The 25,673-nt window shown below is 32.5% G+C and overlaps 2 protein-coding genes across 4 annotated transcripts; both read right to left on the bottom strand.

Annotated features, from left to right (window-relative positions):
• Window positions 1–131: 131 nt before the first annotated feature.
• LOC128682977 (uncharacterized) lies at window positions 132–10,120 on the bottom strand. 2 transcript variants are annotated; one of them, XM_053768072.1, is made up of 4 exons: window positions 9,918–10,120; window positions 9,558–9,583; window positions 9,236–9,474; window positions 132–8,721 (listed from the first exon to the last, which is right to left on the bottom strand). In XM_053768072.1, exons 2-4 carry the CDS (start codon window positions 9,581–9,583, stop codon window positions 494–496), a joined length of 8,493 nt encoding a protein of 2,830 aa, XP_053624047.1. In that variant the 5' UTR covers window positions 9,918–10,120; the 3' UTR covers window positions 132–493. The 2 variants fall into 2 exon arrangements, with proteins under 2 accessions (XP_053624047.1, XP_053624048.1); XM_053768073.1 differs by having other exon boundaries at window positions 9,236–9,465.
• A 1,034-nt stretch (window positions 10,121–11,154) lies between these two features.
• On the bottom strand, window positions 11,155–23,867 carry LOC128682976 (uncharacterized). 2 transcript variants are annotated; one of them, XM_053768071.1, is made up of 3 exons: window positions 23,665–23,867; window positions 22,222–22,963; window positions 11,155–15,015 (listed from the first exon to the last, which is right to left on the bottom strand). In XM_053768071.1, the coding sequence occupies exons 2-3, from the start codon at window positions 22,891–22,893 to the stop codon at window positions 11,953–11,955; spliced, it is 3,735 nt and encodes a 1,244-aa protein (XP_053624046.1). In that variant the 5' UTR covers window positions 22,894–22,963; window positions 23,665–23,867; the 3' UTR covers window positions 11,155–11,952. The 2 variants fall into 2 exon arrangements, with proteins under 2 accessions (XP_053624046.1, XP_053624045.1); XM_053768070.1 differs by having other exon boundaries at window positions 11,155–22,963.
• Between the last annotated feature and the right edge of the window lie 1,806 nt (window positions 23,868–25,673).

Genomic DNA, 25,673 nt, shown 5'->3' with positions numbered 1-25,673 from the left:
CGCCTGTCAATCCTAATTAGGAGGTCGATCTAGAGGAAACTGAAATTCTTCATCAATTAGGGCCTACACTGCGGAAGCCAACATTTGCTTGATAATGCTTTACATCAGGTCACTAGTTAATGAAAATTCAGTTAGTCATGAAATAAAATGTATTACTTAAAAATATAATTTCGTTGTATTACTTATTAACCGGTACAGAAAGCACAATACAAAAAAAGCCTTACACATCTCAATACCAGAATAAGAGAACTCCAAACTCTTAACATAAACAAGAATACAACGGAAAATTGTCTCCCAATATTCAAGAAACTAACGCAATGAGGGAGGAGAACCATGGACACATGTAATAGGCAGAAAGCCATGGTCTCTTTCTGAGAGAACCCATGAATAAATTGCACACAAATTCTATTGGCTGTTTTGTTCGAGATTTAACTATTTTCACAGGTCTAAAGCCACTGCGATCTTTGTGTGATTCCATTGTTCTGTTCACCCCTTACACTACAGAAGCAGAAGCCTCATCTATCGTCTTGATCAAGTCAGTTTTAGCAATCAAAGGTCCACTTTTGCGTTTACAAAGTTGCTTTCGGAACCGTTGAAATGCACTTTGTTCCCTTCGTTTAATCGCAGGACTCTTTTTTTGGTTAACAACAAATTTTATATCTTTTCTTGGTTTATTTTTCTTATTCGACACTTTTTTATTATTCACCTTCTTTTGGTGGTCCTTTTTGTTCTCTACTATTTTGTTTCCAGATACATAATTTAAACCATTCACATTTTTTGAACAGCACTGACAAAAGGAATGATTATCGAACTTTTTAACTTTCGATGTTGTAGTCAAAGATTCATCAGATGCAATAGCTTTTTTTAATTTCAATTTCGAATTAGATTCTATATTAGTCTCATTTATTTTTATCTTCCTATTAGTTATTTTAGATTCAGATTCAAAATCAGACTCAAACTTCGACTTTTTTGAAATTCCTTTAATTTTAGACTCAATACCCGACACAATTGTAGGTTTGATCCGAGATTCAGATTGAACAGGTGCTTTGGATTCTGATCTTAGCTTGGATTCAAGTTTTATGTTATTTTTTCTGTTTATATTTTTAGATTCGGATTTAGGTTTCAACTCCAGTTCACGTTTTGACTTTGTTTTTTTTTCAGTTTTGTATTTAGTGACTGGCATATTTGCAGATACTACATTAAGCTTTGAACTTGGACGTTTTGTTTTACTTTGAAATATTGATTGTTCTATTATATCGAATCGATGCTTTGATTTATCTTTTGTATTAGGTTCTAATAGACCCTCTTTTTTTAAATCACAGGCACATTTTTTACTATCAGAAGATTTACAGAAGTTAGGTTTAATTATATCACCTACACTAATTGGAACTCCGTAAATACATCTTTTATCGGGTTTTTGTGCATTCGTCTTGATAGTAATTTCTTTTAATGTATTACCGTTTAAGACTTCACAGAAACATTTTGTTTTCGAACTTTTTATGGAAGTTTTGTCATCAGTCAGATTTTTTTTCTCAATATTTGAATCTATGAGTAAATGGGTATTATCTGCTAAGATTGCGTCAGTTTTTGTTTCATTTCGTATACGTGTGGAACTTTGTTTTAATGTAGGTTTTCTGAATATTTTATTACATTTCAATGGTGTTTCTGGCTTTTTACTGATTGGGACTTCTATATTTGAGTCGAATTTATGTTTTTTATGTTGCAATGTAATATTATTTGTATTAACTATAAGACCTTCAGTAATGGGAAGAATATCTTTATTTTTCATCATTAATAAATTAGTATCTTGATTAATCAGCAAATTTTTAGGATATTTTTGATGAGGGCAATAATATTTCCAAGAGCTATCATTATGTTTAGTTGCTTGTTGTATAGTATGATTTTTTTTTCTTCTTTTACATTTACCTTCTACAATTTGATTGGGTTCTACATTAGTGGCTAAAACAATATCTGGATCGTCTAATTGACCCGCTTCCGGTGTGGAAAACAGACAACAATTTAAAGTTATTCCGCTTGCTTGTTGCATAGGCCGATCACCACTAGATTTGCAAGAACATAAGTAATTAGGTTTTTTATGAGAACGATTAAATTTAATATTGTTTGTCATTTGTAAATATATACAATTTGGACAAACATTATAAGTATTTAATTTATTGGCATTTAATGTATATATTTGTTGTTCAGTAATAGATACATCATCTTGTTGAAAAGGTGAGTCACCACACGAGTACTCCGAAAACTCTGATAGTTGAAGAGAAGATCTAGCAATTTTACAAGTAGTACATAAACTGCTACGGTATCTGCATTTTGACTTTATACCGTAGTGCGTTATATTTTTCGCTTTTTTATAAATTTGTTCTCGTTTTTCTTTTTGTTGAACCCCACATCCATAATACTCATATTGATTTCTGCAGCTACAATGCGCATTACCGCCATTTTTATGAGCATAATATTTATTACTAGATTCTAGACCATTCTGAAAATGTTTCCTTTGTATTTTTTCATTATCTTTGATTTGAGTGTCATTATAGACATTAACTAGTAGGTTGTTGAGGTCATCACTAGTATAAGAAAATCTGTTGTTTTGTTTTGCTGATTTTGTAATATCATATTTTATGCATTTGATTTGTTTCAAACCTTTCTTTTTAAATTTTAAATTACCATCAGTACTTGTATCAAGCAATTTCATGAATCCATTTAATTTAGTGATGTCTTTGGCATCAATTTGCTGAGTCCCTTTTTTTTCGTGCCTGGCTTTATGATATTTCTCGCATGTACCAGATTCTGTATATATTGATTCTTTGGGTATTTTCTTTCTATTTATACTAATTGACAGATCTTTTTTATCAGACGGTTGCTTTGTTTGAGGATCTAAAATTACTCCGTTACAATCTTCTGAATTCATCACAAAAGCATCATTGCCAAATAAATGCTTTAGATTATGAATAGCATCACATTTTCTTTTAAAATCATGTTCACATATTGATTTTGCACAAGATAAATGGCACTGACATATACCAGTATACATATTACATGCTTGGTTTGTTGCTTCCCTTTTGTGTGTACAAAATTCTGCATATGTGTCTTTTAGTTTATTATTAGTAACATCAAAATTTTCGACGGTGTTTGGAACGATCACATTGTTAGCACTTCTCAATAGGTCATTCCTGAAGGTGTTGCATACGTGCATGCATTTATTAATAAAATTCGTTGTTTGAGAGGAGTATCTCTTAAGATAATTTGAAGTTTGAACTTCTTGTTGCTTGTTTCTATCACAGGTCTTAGATTTGTAAATCGGTTCGCAATAACAGGTGTTTGTTGAGTTTTCATTGTCACCCGAAAAATTATTTTCACCTAATTGGGCACTAGTATTAAAATTTTGGTGTCTTTCATTTACTTCTCGCACTTCTTGAACACTATCTTGGGTTGGAGATCTAAATGGAAATTTAACTTGTTTGTTGTTGCTAAGATCTTGGTAAATATTTGTTTTTTTATCTCTATCATTCTGAACCTGACAGTACAAGCAAGTGATATTGCTCTCAAATATACCTATATGTGAGTTTTGCGGGTTCATAAGATTACTATTATTTTTGTTTACGTCCATGAAATCGTTTTTAGATATTTCTTTATTTTTCTGATTGGTGATCTTTAGTTTTCTTTTTTTTAGTAAAGGCGAATGTAATACGTGCTTTTTTAATTGAATATCTGACTGAGGATATTTAAACGAATCGGCATTACATTTCGAATCCTTAGAATGTTTACAAAACATATTTTTGCAACGACACAAAAGAGACTGGATGCCTGATGATTTTAATGTACGTTTTTTAAATTTGTCATCTGCACTATTTGAGCTATTACGTGAATTTAGGGACTTAAGTTCCATAAAATGATTTCCTAAATTAACATTCTCACCTGAGATTTTCACATTGTTGTGTACTTTGGAGCCATTTTTGCAAATTTTTCGATGTATGAATATCTCTGTAATTTTTGGGTCGGCATTGTACTTTTGTAACTTATTTTGAATGCTATCTGGTACATTCAATGGATTGTCAAATCCGCTTCTTTTTTGAGCAACCTCAGAAGAATTGCAGGGCAGTCCTTCAGTACATTTTAGTTCTTTTCTGTTAGTGGTAATGGTTTTCTGTGTACTTTGGTTCAGAGTGATGTTTTGAAAATTTAAAGTACAGAAACAACGCTTCAAACAATTTACTCCTTTTTTTTCTAGTCTAATAATTTGTTTACTTGCGTTTGATAATATATTATTCTTGGAATGAATTTGTATTTTTTCTATTTTTGGTGTGGTGCAGTCATGAGGATATTTTAATTTATCTAAATTATTATTGAGCTTCCGATCGTGTGATTTTTTTGATATTCTTTGTGATTTGGGTATAGTTTTTTGTATTTTTTGTAATGCCATAGCATAAAAGCATGTATTAAGCAATGATATTGTTCCAAAATCATTACGTTTTACGCTACAATCATTTTGATATAATTCACTTCGTTGTAATTGATATTTATTATCAAAACATTTCTTATGTATAATTCCTCTTTTTGTTAAAAAATTATTTGATGCGATCTTCTTAAATCCATTTTCGAAAGTTAATTGATTATCTGATACGTTGTAATTGAAATTTATGTTTTTAGAATATGATTCACGTTGCCTTGTATTTTGTTGATGAATTTGTTTACTAATATTTTTAATAGTTACATTGTTTTTATTTTGAATATTGGTTTCGAATGCAAATAAATTATTATGCACGGTGGAAAAATAAACATTTGGTCTGGAACTCATTTGTTGTGGGTTATTTTTGTAAGAATTTAATTTTAATGTACAGAAGCACCTCTTAAGTATATTTGTTTCGGTCATTGATGAATGCATTTTCGGAAATGAAGATTGAGAATGTCTATTGTGAAAATTATTCGGAGCTGAAGGCTGTGAATATCTGTCCTGAACTGGTACAGAATCTTGTGAAGAAAATTCTTTTTCATTACATATATCTCTGCACTTCTTCCTGCATGTCTTATCTTGTGAGATACATTCTTTTGCTTCTCTGCATTTCCTTCCATCAAAGTTTTCCTCATTAAATGTATCTTGCGTGTCTTTATAAAATTCGATATCGAACTTGTAAGATGAGCCAAATCGTACAGCATTTTTTAAAGGCATGCCTCGATTTCGTTTTGGACGTTTGGGACGTTTCGATTTCTTTACTGCAGTTTTTGATTGTTTAGATTTTGCTGAACGCTGTGTTTGCATAACTGCACTTTTTGATCTACTTGATTTTTCTAGTCGATGTGTTTGTATTTTCTGAGAGACAGAACTTGTATTTGATACTACGCTGGGTCGTTCAGGGAAATTTGCAAATACACTGGAATCTTTCATATATCGTTTTTGTAAACGTAATAGACATTCGTGAGGATTACATTCACCAGGTGTACAAACACCATGTTCACACATATAAGGATTTTTAATTTTTAATGTACAAAAACATTTTTTGGGCATCATAGTACTGATGCTTTTATCTGTATTCGTTTTTGAGACTTGTGATAGCTGATCTAACATTTTATTATTTGTATTTAATCCTTTATGTTTTGTATTTTCTTTACCACCAATTTTTTGGGATTTTCGCTTTACTGCTTTTGCAGCAGCTGCAATTTCCGACGTTTTTGGAAATCTATCTTTATAAAATTCAATGTGAAAACTAAACGTTGAACCAATTCTCACAGCTTGTCTTCTACCTAATGAATTTGAAGAATTAGGACGAATAGGTTCTTTCGGCGTCGTATCGTGTGGCATCTTAGTTTGTTTGTTTGTTTCAAAATTATCATACTTTGCAGGATCCGATATTTGTGCCGGAATATATTCTTCTTTGCCAAATGGTCTTTTGTTACTAGTTATGTTAGACATAGATATTTTTTTTGGATACTCTGTGTCTATCCTTTTGTTACGATTTCTTTTTATTTCAAGACATACGTAAGGATTACATCTGTTCGGAGTACATACAAAAGGTTCACATGCATTAAAGTCCAATATACCTTTAGATCTTAAAGGTCTATTATGAGTAGATGCAGTCTGGGGTTTTCCATTTGGTACAAGAATCTTTGAAGTACAAAAACAACGTCTAATGTGACTAGAGAGTGTAGATTTCATCTGACTTATTTTTGTCCCTGGTTTTGGGTTTGTAGTCATGCTGAAAGTAGATGTCATTCCTTGATTATTTGTTTTTATTGCATCAGTTTTTGGCTTGGTAGATTGATTGCCTTTATTGGCAACAATATTTGATCTTTTTGTGGTTGTTTGAGTGGAGGGTGTGTTTGATGCATCCTTAATATTTTTCTTTTTCTTTTTTTTCTTTTTCTGACGATTTTCTTTTGCTTCTATTTTTTTTAGCGTTCGGAGACAAACACAATCATCCACAGAAGAACTTGTACTTGATTTCTTTCCGGAAGTCTTTACGGTAGACTGCTGGGGTGTACTAGTTTTGGCAGGCATGGAACTGGTTTTATAACGTGAACGCGCTTGTTGTAATTTACTTTGTTTGGAAATTGTATGTGTATTTTCTCCCTGGTGCACCCTCTGGTCTTTAAAATATTGTTTATTTTTAGAATAGTCATATTTCAAGCTACGATTGTCTCTATAACGTAAAGGGCTTTCAGAAAATTTATCGCTTTTATAATTTATTTTATCATAAACGTCCTCATATTTAGGATGTATTTTATTTTGATACATTTGGTCATTTTTAGTATGCATTTTATTTTTGTGAAAGTCTTGGTATTTAGGTTGTCCTTTGTCTTTAGCAAATTTGTCATCTTGACCACGTTTTTTAGAGAACTCAATGTCAAAGCTAAATGTGGAACCTACCCTCACGGCTTGACTGCGACGCTTATTTGGTAAAGACTTATACTTAATACCTCCCTGAGGTTGTGGATGGTCAATACGTGTTTTTGTTGAAGGTATCATTTTATTTCTCATTTGGGGAGAGTTACTGGTAATGGGAGTTAATGGTATAGATCGGGACATTGTCGCTTGAGACACCTTTGAAATATTTCCCATCAGTCTATTTTGTATCCGTTTCTGACATATGTATGGATCACACTCTCCTGGTATGCAATATCCGGGTTCACACTCATACGGTTCCAGATTACCTTTGATTCTCACATTCATTGTACAGAAATACCTATTCAATAAACGCCTTGCGCCTGTAATGTCAGATCTGCTACTTTTTATGAAATATTCTTTTGAAAACCTAACGTTAATGTCATCACGTCCTTTGTTTAAAATCGTATGATTATTTCCAGGAGGTTTATAATTCGACTTTTTTGTTTTCAAAACATTATCAAAAAAATTTAAATGACAGGATGGCGCCGCGAAGACTTTAAATTTGTTATTAGTATTAGAAAATGGAACCCCCAAACTTATAGATGAACCTATGTTATGTGACTTTACATTTTTTTTATATAAGACTTTACAACCATTACGTTTTCGAATTTCTCTATGTCTGGCAACAAAGGGTCGTGTTACAATTTTGATTTTTACCGGATAACGTCCCTTATCTGAATGATTAACATTATCTATAATGGTGGATGAGGGTTTAGAAAAATCTTGCCTTGGTTTTTTACCCCTTTCCAAATCGTCACATACGCTATGTTTTTTAAAATTATTCAACTTATTATTTATTCGGCTTTCAGTAGTCACTAAATTCTTACTTGGTCGATGTTTGTGTTGTTTATACATTTTTGTGTAGTGACATTTGATAAGATAACTACGTTTCGTCATGTTAAGGTTTTGTCCTGTGAATGTTTCCTTATTGATATTATTCCTCTTCACTTTTGAATCTTCTCTATAAACAATTCTGTTATTACTACTATCATTAGGGTTGCCTGTGTGGGATATTCTTACGAATGGAGTGTTTTTATATGGAAAAAGAATAAATTTTGTTTTATTACTCATATTTGTTACAGAAATATTTTTTGTGGAAATATTTTGGTTATATGTGTTATTTTTTTCTGTTTTGTCCTTAATTTCCTCTTGAGAAAGAGTTAACATTAAATTGCCTAAAAATCGACGGTTTTTTGATTTGTTAACCAATTTAACACAAGTTTTATTTTTTTGCTTTAATTCAGTAACCGCGTGAATATTTAATTTTCTGTTCACGTTAATTTTTTTCATTTCATCGATTTCATTCTTAAGTCTACTTTGCATTTGTAATTTGCTCATATTTGGTGCAGACTGTTCAGCTCTGATATACATAGATATAGGTTCCCGTAATGTAGAAACTGATTGAGATATACCACTTGAAATGGACATTGCCTGCTCTTTTTTTATGCATTTGTTTTTGAAGCGTTTTCTTTCTCTATACTTATTAAGAAATTTCTCAATTTTTGAATTACGTTTATCGATAGAAATTCGTTTCTCAATTTCATATTGTTTTGAACATCGACTTTTCACAGGATACAAGTTTTTTTTTAAATCATGATCGATAACTTTTAATTTTTCTGCAAAATAAAATGCATTGTTCTTATTGCTTAGGAGCTGATTTCTTCTGAAATTTCCAGAATTATAGGTTCCATGTTGGTTTTTCGTAGCATTCTTCTTCGGTTTATATTTTACAGTTTTCGTCATATTGAGATGCCTATTGTTATGCATAGGTGCGTTTACTAAGTTTTCTGTGAAGTCATCTTTGTCCAAAATACAGACGATTTCTGAAAACAAACGTTAGTTTAAACGTGCGTCGACAATAAAGATTCGACGTATGGCGACGCACGTCTAGGTATGTAAAACCTATATGAAACAAAGGAGTACAACGGAGCGGCATTGCGCTGCGACGTCACAACGGAGGACGACCAGCTTGGGAAGGATCTAGAGCGGTGTACTGGATCTTGTGTCAGCTGGATCTTACATGATGAAGTATTTGTATCTCATTACCATAGGGAACGTGTGCTACTCCCATCCGTTCTGATTGACGACTGCATAGGACACTGTTCTTATAGAGATTTTGAAAGTTCAGGCTACAAACTTGTCTATATAAAATGTATTTATGATACATATTCACATAATGCAACACTATAATCATGTCACTTTATTTGACCATTTTTATTTTTAGTTACACTAGTTGCGCCCCAGGGCCTCCCTCTTACATACACCTTACAAACTTTCGCATGTATAATATTAGTGTTAGTACTATTTCGTTATCATTAAAGTATACTTAAAACTTACCAGAAATTAAATCTTTTCGCTCATAATCATAATCCGACTTTGTCTTCAGAAGTTTGTCAGTGTGATGTCTCTTATTCATTGGGATATATTTATAATAGCATCTGTAGAGGTTCGCAGCTCTTTTAAAAATACATTTCGATGTCTCGCTCTGTGAATCGCTTGTATATCTACATGATGATAGTCTAGAGATATCTCGTTCAGGCTTCATTGTGTCTTGTCTTATTGACCATCTATATCCACTTGATTTATCATTAAATAGAAAAAACGTATAAAATGTATACAAACACGAACAAACATTTACAAATCGTGAAAGTCAATTTACCTGACTTCCCACATGACGTTAGGCATCTGGAAATAACAAAACAATGTAGTGTCGGTAAATACAGGATTTTTCAAGGGGACCCTAAGCTCCAACGCTCTATTTCGGAGGAAACTCAACTAATATAAACTTCATTTTAATATTAATAGTTTTAAATAAAATTTGAGAGCCGCTGTTCAAGTATCGAGCGCGAAGCGGATTAGGTGGCCAAATAAATAGTAGTCGAATATGATGAATCGGAATACGAACATTGGTGGAATACCTACTATGTACATTTTCAATATACCTCCGAGAGGAGCCGTGAACAGCAGAGTTCGAGTATTGTGATAATACCCAGTTCGATATAGATTTTTTGAAACTTACCAGACGAAACACGACAGGTACTCATAAGTTGCCAAGCTCACATAGGACAGCGTTGGATCTTCTGTGAGTCTTAGAAAACATACTGATCTACGCATATTTTCATCTGTATGCTGTTCAAGAGATCTCGCCTAATAAGACGACATCACTAAAATTTCACAAATGTAAAATTTCGCTACAAATCTATCTTACCAACATCATTCAAAAATAAATGACAAGAGTCATCAAACAGCAGGCATAATTCGTTTTTTTTTATTTAGCAACCAGTATTTTATTATTTTTTGTTGTCTGTCCCTATCTAAGCTTGGATCTCAAAAACTACGCAACGGGTTATTTGATATGACTTATTAATAGAGTATCGCTTGAATGGAATAATATGAGGATATTCAAATTTTAGAGATGGATGACGAAGAAAATTGTCTACATAAATATTGTTTTAGTACAGATTTTGTTTGCATAAATAATGTACCTATTTTTCCACGCTCAGTGCCGGTCGAGGGGTAGGGTAGGTATTGATGAAATAGCGGATGATATAGGATCACAGATCTGACGCAACAATTATTTGCTAGAATCTAAGTACATTCAGAAACATATTTCAGAAACGCAAGTTTTGTGTATGTTTTGTGTTAAACTTTTTTTTATGTTTACAGGAACCTTTCTCATACCTAAGTACACAAATTGGCAAATACTATTGATATATCTTCTTACCATGGAATTAGTAGGTACTCCGAAGTACTTACTAAATCCACGGTCTGAAGTCGTTGTGTGACGTATGTGAGGAGCGACAGCAGTGACTTACCAAATGGTTATCGCTTTGAGTCCCTGTTTCGCTCTCTCCCTAATCTGAGCGTGTTCCAAATTGCATTCATAGCTTCGATGCCTGTAGAACCTTTATTCGTTCAATGAGATTCTTAATCAGAAGCTCAAATTTCAAAATTTTAGGGATAAAACTTCAGACCGCATGGTGAAGTAGTCTTCGGGAATGCTTTTGTTACCTTTCAAGATGTTTATCCCTATTAGTCACCGCAGAGTGCCTCTACGCGAGAATTCGTTCGAAAGATCGACCAACGATCAATCCTCGTGCTTGGACGAATGCTTTGCACCATAAAATTTGGAAAAAAAAGTTTTTTTATTTTACAAGACGATTATATACACAACTTGTTACCTAAAAATTTACTTAAATTACCTGCCATTACTTGTTATGTATATGAATGCCAATTGCAATAAAACACAATTTATCACAATATTAAATATATTACATAAACATTAATGAGTGTACAAAGCGCAACGCACAAAACCCATGCCTATCAATAGCCAAATTACAAGGACACACAACACAAATTCAAAGAAACAAGAGGTAAATTGTCTCAACCCAACAAACATTTTAAAACATTTCACAATTAGTAGAACAATGCACACATGTCAGAGATCCATGGTCTCCTTTTCTTAGAAATTTCATAAACTGCACTGAAAACTTAATTATTTTTGATTTTAGTAATTTTTTACAAAGGGGTCAAGTTGGTGTATAATATAAAATTTGATTCATAGTTTATGTATCTATCATCTTTGTTGTAACTTTTTTCAATATATGTTTATGTTTAAACTTTCTTTTTAATGATGTTCGTATTTTTTTTTCTCATTTGCTTATTACAGAATGGATTTCTTGAAGTCCTGTTTGCATGTTTACGGATACATTTTAAACCGTTTTCCGGTATAAAACTGGCTAATAAATGAATACACACAAGATGAATAAATATGAACTCGAGTGCGAATCGATCATTGTGATTTTCTCGGACTTATTTTAATTTTTTTATACGTCATTTCTATTGCATGTGCAGAGTAACTGGCTCATCCTGCAAAAAACATGCAAGCAGGCGCTAATTGCCCTAATTTTTTACGTTTAGCTTATTTTTATTTTTGGTCTTTTATAGTATGTAATTATTATAATTTATCTTTTTTCCTCTTGACACTTTCTGCTCATTATAAAGTAAAAAACTTCAGGTTTCTACGGCCAGAGTTTCGGCTGTTTATCTGTAATTCAGCTACGGGAGATTTTTATACATATCGATGATTGATTGATGATTATGATTATATTTTCAATAGGATTTGAGGAGATTTTACATTTTCGACACTTTTCACTTTCATATCCCTTTATGTTAGTAGTAATTTTGACATTTAATGATAACTTTTTTGGTCGTACTGGCGAGTCACCATATGAGTATTTAGAAATCATATATGAATCACTGGAAAGCCAAGGTGTTTTGCAAGTACATAAGCCACTTCGAGACTTACAAACTGACTTAAAACAATCATGTTGGGTATCTTTTTCAGTAACTTTCGGTATAGGAACTGTCGACTGATTCCTATGAGCGTCCTCCAACAATGTCATTTTGTCAGCATCTTTTATTATACATTTAGAATTTTCATGTGTAATTTTGTTTGTCCGAGTCACATTAATATTTGGCGAAAGTTGGAGCTTTTTGTAATAACAATTGTAAATATTTGAATATTTAAGTTCACTTATATTTATTAAATTTTTCGATGATTGTATACTCTTTTCAATATTTTCAATGTCATCTTTGGTAAATATATTCTTGCAAGTTATCATATATTTCTTTGATGTATTCAAACATAGTAGGTAAAAATCTGTAAAATTTGTACCGTTTCGTATTTTGTCTCTGTGTATTTCTTTAACAACTTGATTATCATTTTCGTAAATATGGCACTTTGACGTAAGACAGTTAATAAGTGTAATATTAGATTTATTGATTAGTAGAAATCTATAAAATTTCTGATAAAGATAAGGTAATTTGTAATAATACATACCAATCCATTTATTGCTCACTAGTTTCGAGTTTTCACAACTCGCACCGGGTTCTATGTTGTATTGTTTTCTATAACATGGAGTACAACTATTTTTCTTAAAAGATTTCGTAATGAATGATTCCTGTATGCCTTCGTCTGATAGACGACTCCATGATAAAATATATTTTATTTTATCATACGAATTTCTGATTACAATAGTGTTTGTTCGAGAAGAATATATCCTGGAGTGACGGCGAATTTTATTGTTATTACATTTGGGCGCGATTCTTTTAACATTACCTAAGTTTTTGTTATGTTTTGTAATTACAAATTTTATCAATTGAAAATCTCTATTGGTTATTCTCGTTTCAATAATATTTTTTTTCTTTTTAGTAATTTGTTTCATTATCTGTGATGAGTCTACATTAAAGTCATTGGGAAAATCAAATATCTGATTCATTTTATTACATATATCAAATAAATCCCTCTGTGTTGGTGGGATTTTAGGCATATATACATAATCTATACATTTATAAAACGATTCAAATTTACAGAATTTTGGATTTTTATTCTTCCACGGTTTTGTTTTATTTTTAAGTTTGTCTTCAGTATCAGGTGTCTTACAGTTTATGTTATATATCATTTCTAAATTCAAGTTTTGTTTGTTTATACCTTGGTTGAGGCACATCGGCGCTGACACTACAGAATTAATTTTTACCGACTTTCCTTCAAATTTGTTACAACTATTTAACACTAGGGAATCATTCAAACCATTTATATGTTTTAATGAAACTCGCTTGCAATGATCTATAAATAAATCAGTACTAGATAACTTTGACAAAGATAGTTTGTTTGTTTTATTTTCTTCACATCTTGGTAGTTTAAAAGCATATTCACTACGTTTAGCAGTAAGCCTTATAACATTTTTATTTTTAGAGCAATTAATTATTTTATTATTACTACTATTTATAAAAGATTTTGGTTTAACTGCATTTCTACGGGTATTATTTTTAGATTGATAAATTATTTTCATGTCGACGCCATCTATTCTATTTTTATCATGCCGATTAATGCTGTCATCATTAAAATTGTTAACAGTACTTTTCTCGTTGTTTGGGTCCAATTGCTTTTTATGAAGATTCAAAGTACTGACACATCGTTTCAAAGTATTCGCCACTTCTACTCTTATTCTCTCTGATTGTGTACTTGATGATAAATACAAAATATATTTAGATCTAGCGTCCTTATTTTTAATGTTTGGTAATACAACCATATCACCAGCCTTCTGTTGTAATTGCTTGTGAGCATAAAGTTTTTTTAGAAAATTTACTTGTACATTGTTCCAATCATATGTCATACTTTGGAAACCGGAATCTGATATTCTAGAATTAATAAACTGTGACCAACTTTGTCGTATATTTCTGCTCAATTTACCTTTTTTTACTCTTTTAAAAAAGAAATACGGAGAACTTTTATTTTTAACATAAAATTTGGTTTCAAATTTATCTGCTTCTAGATTGAAAAAGTAGCTTGTAGAGGATAAAGATAGTTTTGGCGATGTCCTCGATTTAGGAGATTTAAGATTACGCTGCTCGTTTATTGTTTCATTTTTATCATATTTTTCCAATAAGTTCGTTCGAAATTCTGGACCCTTGTTTTTATTTGGTATATTTTTAAATGTTAATGTACCATAGCATCTTTTCAGTAATGGACTTATTCTGTTACTTTTGTGTACTCCACCTATATTTTGATTAACATTGTTGCTACTTTTATACCTCTTATTATTAAATGGACAAACACTATACCTTATTTTTTGCGCGGCATTAGGAACGTAATACGCTTTCTCCATTTGATTTATATTAGAATTGTCATACAGAAAAATATGGCTTGGTTGGTTTTTGAAAATTACATTTGCGTAATCTTTTGATTTTAGGGTATTATTGGAGATATGATCTTGAGATCTTTTTCCTTCTATATTTGAACCAGAATTTGGTAAACAATGAAGTTCGTTCTCAAAATTTAGACGTTCAATAGAAACGCCACTTTGTGAAGTATCTTGAATATTACTTTGTTTTTGGAATTTTGGAGTACAGAAACAAGATCTCAAGAATTTCACAAAAAGTTTCGATTGTTTGGAATAATTACTCAATTTGCTCTTTTTCGACAGAACATTCTTTTCCAATCCTGTACTTTTAGATAAACTTTTAATTACAAGATTTTCATCTTGAGTTTTAGTAGTGGACTTGTTGCGTAATTTGGTCTGTTGGTTATCTTTACTAACAGTCTCTGGAAGTTCCTGCGGAATGACAACTTTTTTAAATAAATCGTGGCGAGAGAAAATAAGAGAGGGTTCAGCTTGCCTAATTGATTTAGAATGATTGAATATTTCAGTTAAATTACTAGACTTTGCTAGAATATTTGAGGACTTCCGTTCCATTTTCTTCACTGCTTTCAATTCCTCATTCAATTTATTTGAAAGATATTTATCCGATTTACAAAATTCGGACTCATATTTGAATGGCGTAAGATGGCGTAGTATTGCTCTAAAAACTTGTTGCTCTCGCATTACTGGTAGGCAATATTTAGGTTTACAAGGTTTTTGTAGTTTTAATGTACAGAAACATCTTTTCAAAAAATTTGTTTCTGTCATTGAACACTGCATTTTTGGGGGGGAAGACTGACAATCATTATTACAAACTGATTTAAAATCTTGTGTTGATCTTTGCTTTTTGTTGATTTCTTGGTCAATCATTTTATCTTTACGGTTATTTTTTTGCGTTATAGTGCATTCATCATACGTACATTTCGTGGGTATAACTGGTTTAACCTCTCGTGGAATTTCAGGATTTGATTTATGTTTATAAAATTCTACATTGAAACTATAACTGGACCCTATTCGAACAGCTTGTTTTTTAGGTGGACGTCGTTTCTTCGGTGGTTTTGGAGGTTTAATTTTCTTTATTTTCGGTGGTTTCTGTGGTTTTGGTGGTTTTGGTGGTTTCACACGAGCTGTTTGTACTGGTTTAGATATGTTTGGAACTGAAACTTCAGTATTACATGGTTTCATACAACAGGGTTTTGTTGATGTGCTAATTTCTTTTCTATATCTTTTTAGTATATGCAAGAGACATTCTTCCGGATCACATTCTCCAGGTATACAAACGCCTGGTTCACATTCATACGGTTCCAAATGTTTTCGTTTAGCCATAATCCCTTTATCGATTGCAGGAGGTTCATTAGGACAACGAACCCTTTTTGTTTGCAGCTTAATAGTACAGAAACATCTTTCGGGTCCTACTGCTCTTTGTTCAGTTATTGTTTGAGATGACTGAATATTCTGGTCAAAATTTTTTGTTTTGATAGGTTTTAAACCTTTTTCACGAGTTTGTACTCTATTTGAAGTTTTTTTGGACCTCTTTTTTAATGCCTTAGCAGCAACTTCAATTTCTGCATAATTTGGTGACCTATCTTTATAAAATTCAATATGAAAACTAAATGTAGATCCTATACGTACAGCTTGCCTTTGAGGATATTTTGCAGTCTTTTTTGTACGAACACAACAAGGATTTTCTATATTATCCTGATTATTATTCCCTCTTGGGAAGATTCCTATATCATTTTTTCTTGTAGGAACAAAGTGATGTTCTGGATTTTCTGTTTGATAGTAATTATTCTTCACTCTGGACTGTTTATTAAAATTTGTAGACTTGGCGCACATTCCTTCACAATTTTTTCTAGTAGGATCATATCGCAGTCGTGGATTTTCTATTTGATACTGATAATTGTTCCCTTTGGTCTGATTTTTTATTACATTAGTATATATTTCTTCATCGATTCCAACAAACTTGCTATCAGTTTCTTGATTTTTCTGACTATTTATTTTCAAATTATTATAAGGATTATTTAATTCACATAATAGTTTACATGTTGATTCAGGTGAATCTAAATCTCGAACAGGATTACAAAGTTCAGGTGGACATTTAAACTGCTCTGATTGTGGGAAGAAAATAGAACGTCTTGTCCTTTTCTGCATTTTTGTATCCGTTTCAACTATTCCCGATTTCTTTGTCGTTATTTTATCCGTTTGAATAGGTTTCGATAATGTTGTGCCATTTCCTGGTGGATTTTCATAATGTTCTGATTGTAATTCAACATATTGAGTTGGCGTTATCTTCTTTTTCTTTATTACATCTGTTTGAATGATTTCCGACAATTTTTGTTTATTTTGATAAGGTTGTGACCGAGCGTTATCAGGCAATATTTCTGAAGTAGGATTTGATTTATATTTCATTACATTATTCATCATAAATAGTATTTTCTCTGTACAAAAACAGCGCTTAAGTTGGGTCGTAACTGTTGATTTTATTTGGTGGGCTTCATTTGTTTGAATATTTATGTCATCCCGGTCTACGTTGTGTTGAGCATATCTATGTTTAAAATCAGTGTTTACACCTCCAACGCTTTTATTAGACAATTGATCGTGGTGTTGACGGTACGATAGCGTTTTTGGTTTTGATTCATATGGCATGTTGTGGCTTGCGCGTTGCGAGTCTCTTTTATCTCTCTGCGTCGTTGTTATTCGTTTTGCAGGCATTTCATTATAATATTTTGAATTGGATTTCATAGATTTATTATGTGATTGGGACCGAATTTCATTCTTTGAAAAGCTTCTAGTATCTTTATATCGCATTTGTATTCTTTCTAAACACTCCAGTGGATTACACTTGCCTGGGACACAAACACCAGGCTCACATTCATAAGGACTTAGTATTAAACTCGCTTGACATTTAGATTTGCAGGGCTTTGTGTTTTGGGATATTGTTTTCATCTTTGGTGAAACAGCGAAATTAGATTTATCTTCATATTTAGGTTTTATTTCTTGTTTTTGTAACGCTAGAGTGCAAAAGCATCTTTTCAATATTTTATTTGTATTTGATTCCCTGTCATAATTTCTGATTGTAGATTGTAACTGTTGATCAGATTTATCAGTATCGTAAAAGGTACCTTCAGTTTTTAACCTTGGGGATTTAGTTTCTACAGGTTTATGATATTTTTGTGAAGGCCTCGAATCATGTCGACGTTGTTTGGATGTCAATTTTCCCTTGGAAAATTCTATATCAAATTTGAATTCCGAACCTATGTTTACAGCTCGTCTATTACATTTGTTTGGTTGGCAACATTGAATAGTTTCTTTCATATGTAGTACTATAGGAGTATTGTGTAATATGTTTTTGGACTTGCATTTATTTTCAGAAAATTTCGTAAGTCTTCTTTTTGTCAACTTTTGACATTCACATGGACCATACTCTGCAGGAACACACAAGTATCCTGGTTTACGATCATATGATTCTAGAGTACAAGGATAATTGTGATAATCTCGGATTTGAACATTCATTGCACAGAAACACCTTTTTAACATAGTTCTGGTACCAGTTACATCAGATCTGCTGAATACTGTTGAAAAAGAGTTACCTTTTGAGAAATCATTATTTTTATGTTCTGGAAAACCAATTGTATTATTTATATCACGTGCGTGCAATTCTTTAGTATCTGATTCTTCTTTTCCAATGAATCGCCTACGTTCCTGTATTGAGCACACTCTACAAATAGACACACTTTTATTAAAGTAAGATTGCATTTCCTTAAATTGAAACTTATATACTGATCCGATAGAAGAACTATTTGTTAAATTATAGATTCTTTTTCTTTCATCAAATGGATATTTTTTATCTAAAATTAGGCGATTGACTGTGTAATTATTTGATGACTTTTCTGGCTTACACGAACATAATGTAGCTTTTTTAATAGATTTTTTCAATTTTAGAAGTTTGGATTGATTTTTAGATTGATGACTTTCTATTGATTTCGAAATATAGTCATCAACATCGTAATCATCATTCGACATTCTAGTTTTTGTAAATTTTATTTCAAAATTGAAAGATGAACCTATTCCTACATAAGATTTCCTTGGTTGTTGACTTTCTGGAGCATACAATTCTTTCTTTCTTTCTTTATTTTTGTATGATTTTAGATTTTCATTCGGTTGGAATTGAATGGAATCTTTGTTTTTCCTTGATTGTTGACTTTTATTAGGTTGAAATTGATTGAACTCCTTTTTTCTCCTTGATTGTTGACTTTCACTAGGTTTAAATAGATTGGATTCTTTTATAAACTCTGATTGTTGACTTTCATTAAGTTGAATAGATTCTTTTTTTGTCTTTATTTGTTGACTTTCTTTAAGTTGAGCTTGAATAGATTCATTTTTTTTCTTTGATTGTTGACTTACATCAGGTTGGATTTGAATGGATTCTGTTATAGCTTTTGATTTTTTTCTTGGAGTCTGAATTCCTTTTTTAGAATATTTTTGGCTTCGGCTTGTCATACTTTTATTATATTGCGACGAATCACCTTGCTCTAGTGGACATTGACATACAACTGGATTAGGTAGTTTTGTTTTTTTACTTTTATTAGTCCGTGTGGCTTTATCAACTTTTGCCACTGTTTTATTTTCATTTTTAGTTTTTTCAGAAATTAATTTTTCAGATTTTTTCAATGATCCTGTATTGCTAAAAAATGATTTTTTGTTATTTTGAACAATGTCTTGCTCTGACATACAATCACAAATATCACATTCAGACTGATCATTAAATATTGTTTTTTTACTTTTATTAGCTCGTGTCGCTTTGTCCATTTTTGTCATTGTTTTGTTTTCAGTTTTAGTTTTTTCAGAAAAGGATTTGTCAGATTTTTTCAATGAACCTGTATTGCTAAAAAATGATTTTTTATTATTTTGAATAATACCTTGCTCTGGTATACAATCACAAATATCACATTCAGATGGATCATTAAATATTGCTTTTTTACTTTTATTAGTCCGTGTCCCTTTGTCAACTTTTGTCATTAATTTGTTTGATGAAATTGAGTTTTCAGATTTTCTCAATGATCCCGTAATGCTGAAAAATGATTTTTTATTATTTTGATCAGTTTTAGACCGTATTTCTTTTTTGAATTTTCGGTTTCGGCTTGACATGGTTTCTAAACATTTAGAAGGATCACATTTTGTGGTACACTCACCATATGGTTTACATTCCTGTGAACTAAATAGAGATTGTGTGGTATTGCGTAACATCGTTTTATTTTCTGTAGAAGTCTGTGTCGCTATTTCGACTTTTGCTGAGTTTGAAAGTTTTGTACATTTGACGCATTTTAATGGACCCGAACATATTTCTGTATTAGTACTTATGCTGATTTGTTTCGAAAATGTGTCTTTATGCTTCATAAAAATTGATTTCAATTTTGTTGATGTTGAATCTGTTTTAGGAGTTTCTTTTTTACTTTGTTGACCTTTAATGTTGCCCACATTTGACTTTCTTACTTTATTAAATTCTATATCAGTAGTTTCTTTCTTATTGTGTTGACTCATTAATTCTATTTCAGGATTTTCTTTATTAATTTGTTGACTTCTGTCAATAATATTTGGTTTTCTTGATTTTGAAATCTTTATATCTGGGGTTTCTTTTTTAATATGCTGACTCGTAAATTCTTTTTCGGGAGTTTCTTTTTTACTGTGTTGACGCATTAAATCCATTTCAATATTTTCTTTATTAATTTGCTGACTTCTGTCAAAAGTATTACTTTTTCTGGATTTCGAAAATTCTGCATTTTCTTTCTTCTTATTTGGACTGACAGATTCTATTTCAGGATTTTCCTTCTTATTTTGTTGACTTCTAATATGAATGTTGAACATATTTGATTTTCTTGATTTTGAAAATTTTATTTCAGGGCTTTTTATCTTGCTCTGTTGGCTTTTATTTGATTTTATTTGACTAGATTTTTTTGTTTCCGTAAATTCTATGTCAGGAACGTCTTTCTTATTTTGATGACTTTTAACATTGCCGATAAAAATATTTGTTTTTCTTGATTCCGCTAATTTTATTTCAGGAGTTTCTTTCTTAATTTGTCGACTTTCAATAGGTTCAGTTTCATAAGTGTCATCCTGATTTTTTTGTCTTTTGATATTCTTGTCGGCGTTTAGTTTTCTTGCTTTTGTAAATTCTATACCAAAAACGAATGATGACGAAATGTTAACTGACTGTCTACCTGGAGGATATTTTGGTCTACTGTTGTTGCCATATTTTGTTTGTACTTCGGTTTTATACGCAAACATACTTAAAATCCTTTTTTTATTCCCAAATTTTGATGCAAAACTGGATTGTGATTTTGTTTTAAGATATTCGACCGCTGGTCTTTCCCTTTTGGCAAAAGATTTATTTTGTTTATTGGTAATGTTAGAGCACTTATAGGTTTTTTCATAAGAGTTATAAAAACTAGGCTTATGTACATCTGGTAAAATACTGGCTATATTCGTTTTTCCCGTGGAAATATTCGATAATCCTTTTGTCATACTAGATGTATGGCATATAACTTTACTTTTATTTTTGATATGATGGCATTTTTGAGATTGTACCAACTTTAACGTACAGAAACATCGTCGAAGACTATTTTTCATTGAAATGTACTTTGTTTTTCTTGAAATAGTATGCGATCTTTGATTGTAATAATTTCGGGAATAAATTTTGTCTTGTTCTAGTTTTTTATCTAAATGTGAATATATCATTCTACAGTGTTTTTTAAGTTTATAACGAAAGAAAGTTTTATTTTGCAACTCACTGTTTAGATTAGGTTCAGATTTACCTGTGTTTATGTTTGTAGATAATGGATTACTCATTGTTGATATGTTTTGTGACGTGCCACTTGAAGCAGATATTGCATTATTTATTATACAGGTGCGACTATGTCGTAATCTACTGTTATTTATTCTATTTCTTATTTTTTTATTTATTATGTTACCGAGATGAGATGGGATAGTGGTAGACATTACCCGTTTTGACGATTTAGATTCCGGTGAGCTGAATAGGATAGTTGAATTCCTAAGTTTACCCATTAAATAAGTAGGATATTTATATAAAAGCATTTGCAATGTTTTAGCCCGGAGCTTAGGTTCTCTGATTTTTGAACCCATATTGAAACGTAGACTTTTTGTACTCTCTGGACTTGTCACTGTTTGTACTTGTTCTCGACATTTAATTCCTTTTTCGTGTTTTTCTCTTTCAGCACTTATAAATATATTTTTTTGCGAATGTTCGTTTGAAACAGTGAAATTGATATCACATTCAGGTTTATTTTTATTAGCGCGTTCTAATTTCTTTTTCGTTCCAACTTCTTGTTTAAATTTTGTAAAGCGATTTTTTTTTCTCTTTCTACTAACGTATTCATCAAAATTAAGTATAGATTCTGTTCTTTGATATGATGCCCATTGTGGTTGTAGTATTAAATTAGATTGTTCTCCTCTGATATCTCTAGTAAGTTTTAATTTATTATCAGAGTTAACAATATTTCTTTTTATGGAATTCAAAGTTTCTTTTACATGGTTTTTAGCTTGGCTCTCTGATTTCCTGGTTCTCCTTCCTAAGTTGAAGAATAAACTAAACTTAGTACTAACCATTTTCGGTAACGACTTTTTTAACTTATTTTCCTTATTTTGAATTTCAGTAAGACATATGGGACCAGATTTGTTCGTGAGATTTTCTACAGATGTACAAGGTAACTCATTTAAAGTATTACGTTTCGAGAGAAGTAATTTAAACATACATGTGCAAGGGTCAGAATGAGTATGTTTGGATGTAATTTTGTGAGATCTATATCGTCGAACATCTTGTGGTCTCTGTTTGTATATCACACTAGACTGCGAAGTCAAATATCTGCTACTTCTAGCGATATAGTCAGTGGTTTTAGCCATATGTCTTCTACTTGGAAATCTTAATTTAGATCTACAGCTGCAGCAACTGCAATATCCAGTTTGTTTAGGACCAGCAGCTTTTAAATTTATAATTTCAAGCATTGCGCTGCTTCTTTCATCTTCGAAAAATTTATTCGGCAGCCTTGGTTTTAGATCTGTTGATATATGTTTTTCTTCAGTACTACATAGTAACTGGTTGCGTATATCATCATATACCGCCTTTGTTTTAATCAATTTTCTGATAAGTTTTCTTTCGCGTGATGATGGGACATCTTTGTCCTTGATTGAATGTCTCAATGATGGGATTCCTAACTCACTTGTAACACAAGATGTGCAGGAGATACTTTTTCCGGAAAAACCTTTATTAGGCTTCATTATGTCAAACGGTCAACATCGACAAGTTTTGACAATTTGTTATTATGACATCACAAAAGACATGACGAATCTGAAAAAAAAATTGATATTAGCTTACTCTATGTAACTAACGACTTTGTTGGTAATATAAAAATACCTATTTTTAGAGTGTTTTGTGATTGTATTATACATTATTTATACTAGAATCAAGTGTGTGAAAAATGGAATTTTGACCACTATTGTACACTTAATTGACAAATGAATGAACATGAACATGAATCAGGTGACTAGATAGGTTTCCTTACGAAGCTTTCCTTCAAAGGTGGTCTTTTGTAAACAACTACACAATAATCAGATTGCTTTCGTAGATAATAAATAAGGGGTTAAAGAGATGATTTACAATTCAACCCTCGACTCTGAAGTGGCATGCTATCATTGACTAAAAATAATTTAATTTTCTTTCGATCAAAATCGGTTCAGCCGTTTGTCTGCTACGATACGTACAACAGATACACGTATTTAAAAGTTATAAATTTAACGTGTTTGTATGATCTATTAATATTATAAACAACTCCCCTCCTTCTGTCGTCGGGGGTTAAAAATTGTATTACTGATGTTTCCTATACTATCGTCGAATTTGAGTATGAATAAAGTTTGCCCAACAGCTCAGACCTGAAATCATGTCGGACAGACAGACCTTCTCATTCATACTAATGTGATAGATGTGGAAGTATATATTCCCAAGATGCCAGGCCACCCAACCTGAACATGAGTATTTAACTTTCAACTTACCAGACAACGGTAAACAGTCAGTACGCCGTCCGGTACACAGATTTGACAAAGGACAGCGTATGGTCTCATTTCATAAAAAAATTTGCTACCGATTCATGTTGTTTCATGTATTATTTCATATATCCACAAAACGACCAATTAGAATTTTCGCTTTTGTTCAAAAGCCAAAATGTTCACAAAAATTTCCTATGATGTTCCACAAATTTGTTCTAAAAACGAATGACAAATAAGTGACAGCGCCGTCAAACCGGATAAGGTTTTGGTTATAATAACAAAAAGCAGCAGTGAAAAGTAACCTATGTTAAAAATACGTAATTTATTATGACTAATAAATTATTGGCTAAATAAGTAAAATGAATAAGTCGCACACAAATTGGCCTCAAAGGAAATATTTGAACAGAGTCAGCAGCATTATTATTATATTAATAATTCAATTAAAATGTACTAAAATAAAACAATTATCAATACCTATACATGTGCAGCTTGACAATAACATCTTAGAACTTTTAATAAAATCGTATTAATGTTATCAAACTTTCATGTGGACCACGCCTTATACCTACTTAGTGATGTCTTCTGACATAATAGAATCTTCTTAATTTTGTTCCAACCAGCATCTTTTTGTATTAAATACTCCAAGAACGTTATATACAATCAAATTTCAAGTAAATTGGCTCTTGCTAATGTTTTTATATCTGTGCTACATACATTCAAGTTTATCGATCTAGTAGATTTTGCATACCTAATACGTTTCAGACAAACAAAAATTTTTAAAATTGCAGATTTGTAATCTACGTCGTTAGATAAGTCTACTTATACCAATAAGAATTTCCAAAAAATATACAAAGTGTGGCGTGCCCATTTATAATATCTATACATATAAATACTTTTGTAGCGGGAGCTAGGTGATTATGCTCGACCGCCACAAAGGGAAGATCTTCCCGCCAGGCTAGGTGTTGCGCCTGGGGAACCGCACGGCTCCGACGGTGTCATGTCGGAGGTTGTATTTATGCTTCCAATCGAAAACGCACTGTCTGCGCGGTCTAGGCTTGTTAGCTGTCCATAGTGAGTCGACCGTTGTGCCATCTGTCCGTAGTGTCCTGGATCACTTGTGTGGCTTGTTATTAGTTGCGTTTGGTCGGCTTTTTACATCTGCGCCGTTGTGCATGTGGCGTGGTAGATGTCGCCACATTACTCCTCCCCAAGACCGAAGGTCTGATGAAGTCTTGATGTGCAGTCTGTGCTTCTCGTGTGTGCCATGTTACTCGATGTCCCAGTGATTCGGGATGCGTAGATTGAGCTCGTAGTCTGCGGTGAGTCGAGACTGTCGTGAGCGGAATATGACTTGTTGGCACCGGTCCCTACATGGCTGCCACGCCGGTGAGTGCGCGCGTCCAGACGTGGGCTGCAGGGTGCGTCGGCGTCGATGAAGTCGAAGAGAGTTGCGGGTGCCAGAACCAGGAAGCGCGTTGCGTCGGCTGCGATGGTCCTGTAGATGCCCTTGAAGATGAGTGATGGCTTGCTGCTGCGAGTGACTGTTTGCTGCTGACTTGAGACCAATGAGGGTGCGAGGAGTGATGGTGAAGATTGGAGAGTACGACGTTGGCGATGGCTGCTTCAATCACGTCGGGTGTGATGATGACGAAGGCTGCTTTCAATCACGTCGGGGTCACCACTGTAGCGAGAGCTAGGTGATTATGCTCGACCGCCACAAAGGGAAGATCTTCCCGCCAAGCTAGGTGTTGCGCCTGGGGAACCGCACGGCTCCGACGGTGTCATGTCGGAGGTTGTATTTATGCTTCCAATCGAAAACGCACTGTCTGCGCGGTCTAGGCTTGTTAGCTGTCCATAGTGAGTCGACCGTTGTGCCATCTGTCCGTAGTGTCCTGGATCACTTGTGTGGCTTGTTATTAGTTGCGTTTGGTCGGCTTTTTACATCTGCGCCGTTGTGCATGTGGCGTGGTAGATGTCGCCACACTTTATTTATATATCAACATATATACTTGCTA

The sequence above is a fragment of the Plodia interpunctella genome, chromosome Z, assembly GCF_027563975.2.
Source record: "Plodia interpunctella isolate USDA-ARS_2022_Savannah chromosome Z, ilPloInte3.2, whole genome shotgun sequence".
Lineage (NCBI taxonomy): Eukaryota > Metazoa > Arthropoda > Insecta > Lepidoptera > Pyralidae > Plodia > Plodia interpunctella.
Note: the sequence above shows the minus strand (reverse complement) of the source record. Positions and strands in the feature narration are given on the sequence as shown.

Bases quoted from the DNA above. Each gene is read 5' to 3' on its own strand.
- LOC128682977 (XM_053768072.1), bottom strand. From the start codon at position 9,583: ATGCCTAACGTCATGTGGGAAGTCAG. The intron at 9,475-9,557 runs GTAAATTGACTT...TGATAAATCAAG, and splicing joins AACGTCATGTGGGAAGTCAG to TGGATATAGATGGTCAATAA. The intron at 8,722-9,235 runs GTAAGTTTTAAG...GTTTGTTTTCAG, and splicing joins GCGAAAAGATTTAATTTCTG to AAATCGTCTGTATTTTGGAC.
- LOC128682976 (XM_053768070.1), bottom strand. From the start codon at position 22,893: ATGAAGCCTAATAAAGGTTTTTCCGGAAAAAGTATCTCCTGCACATCT.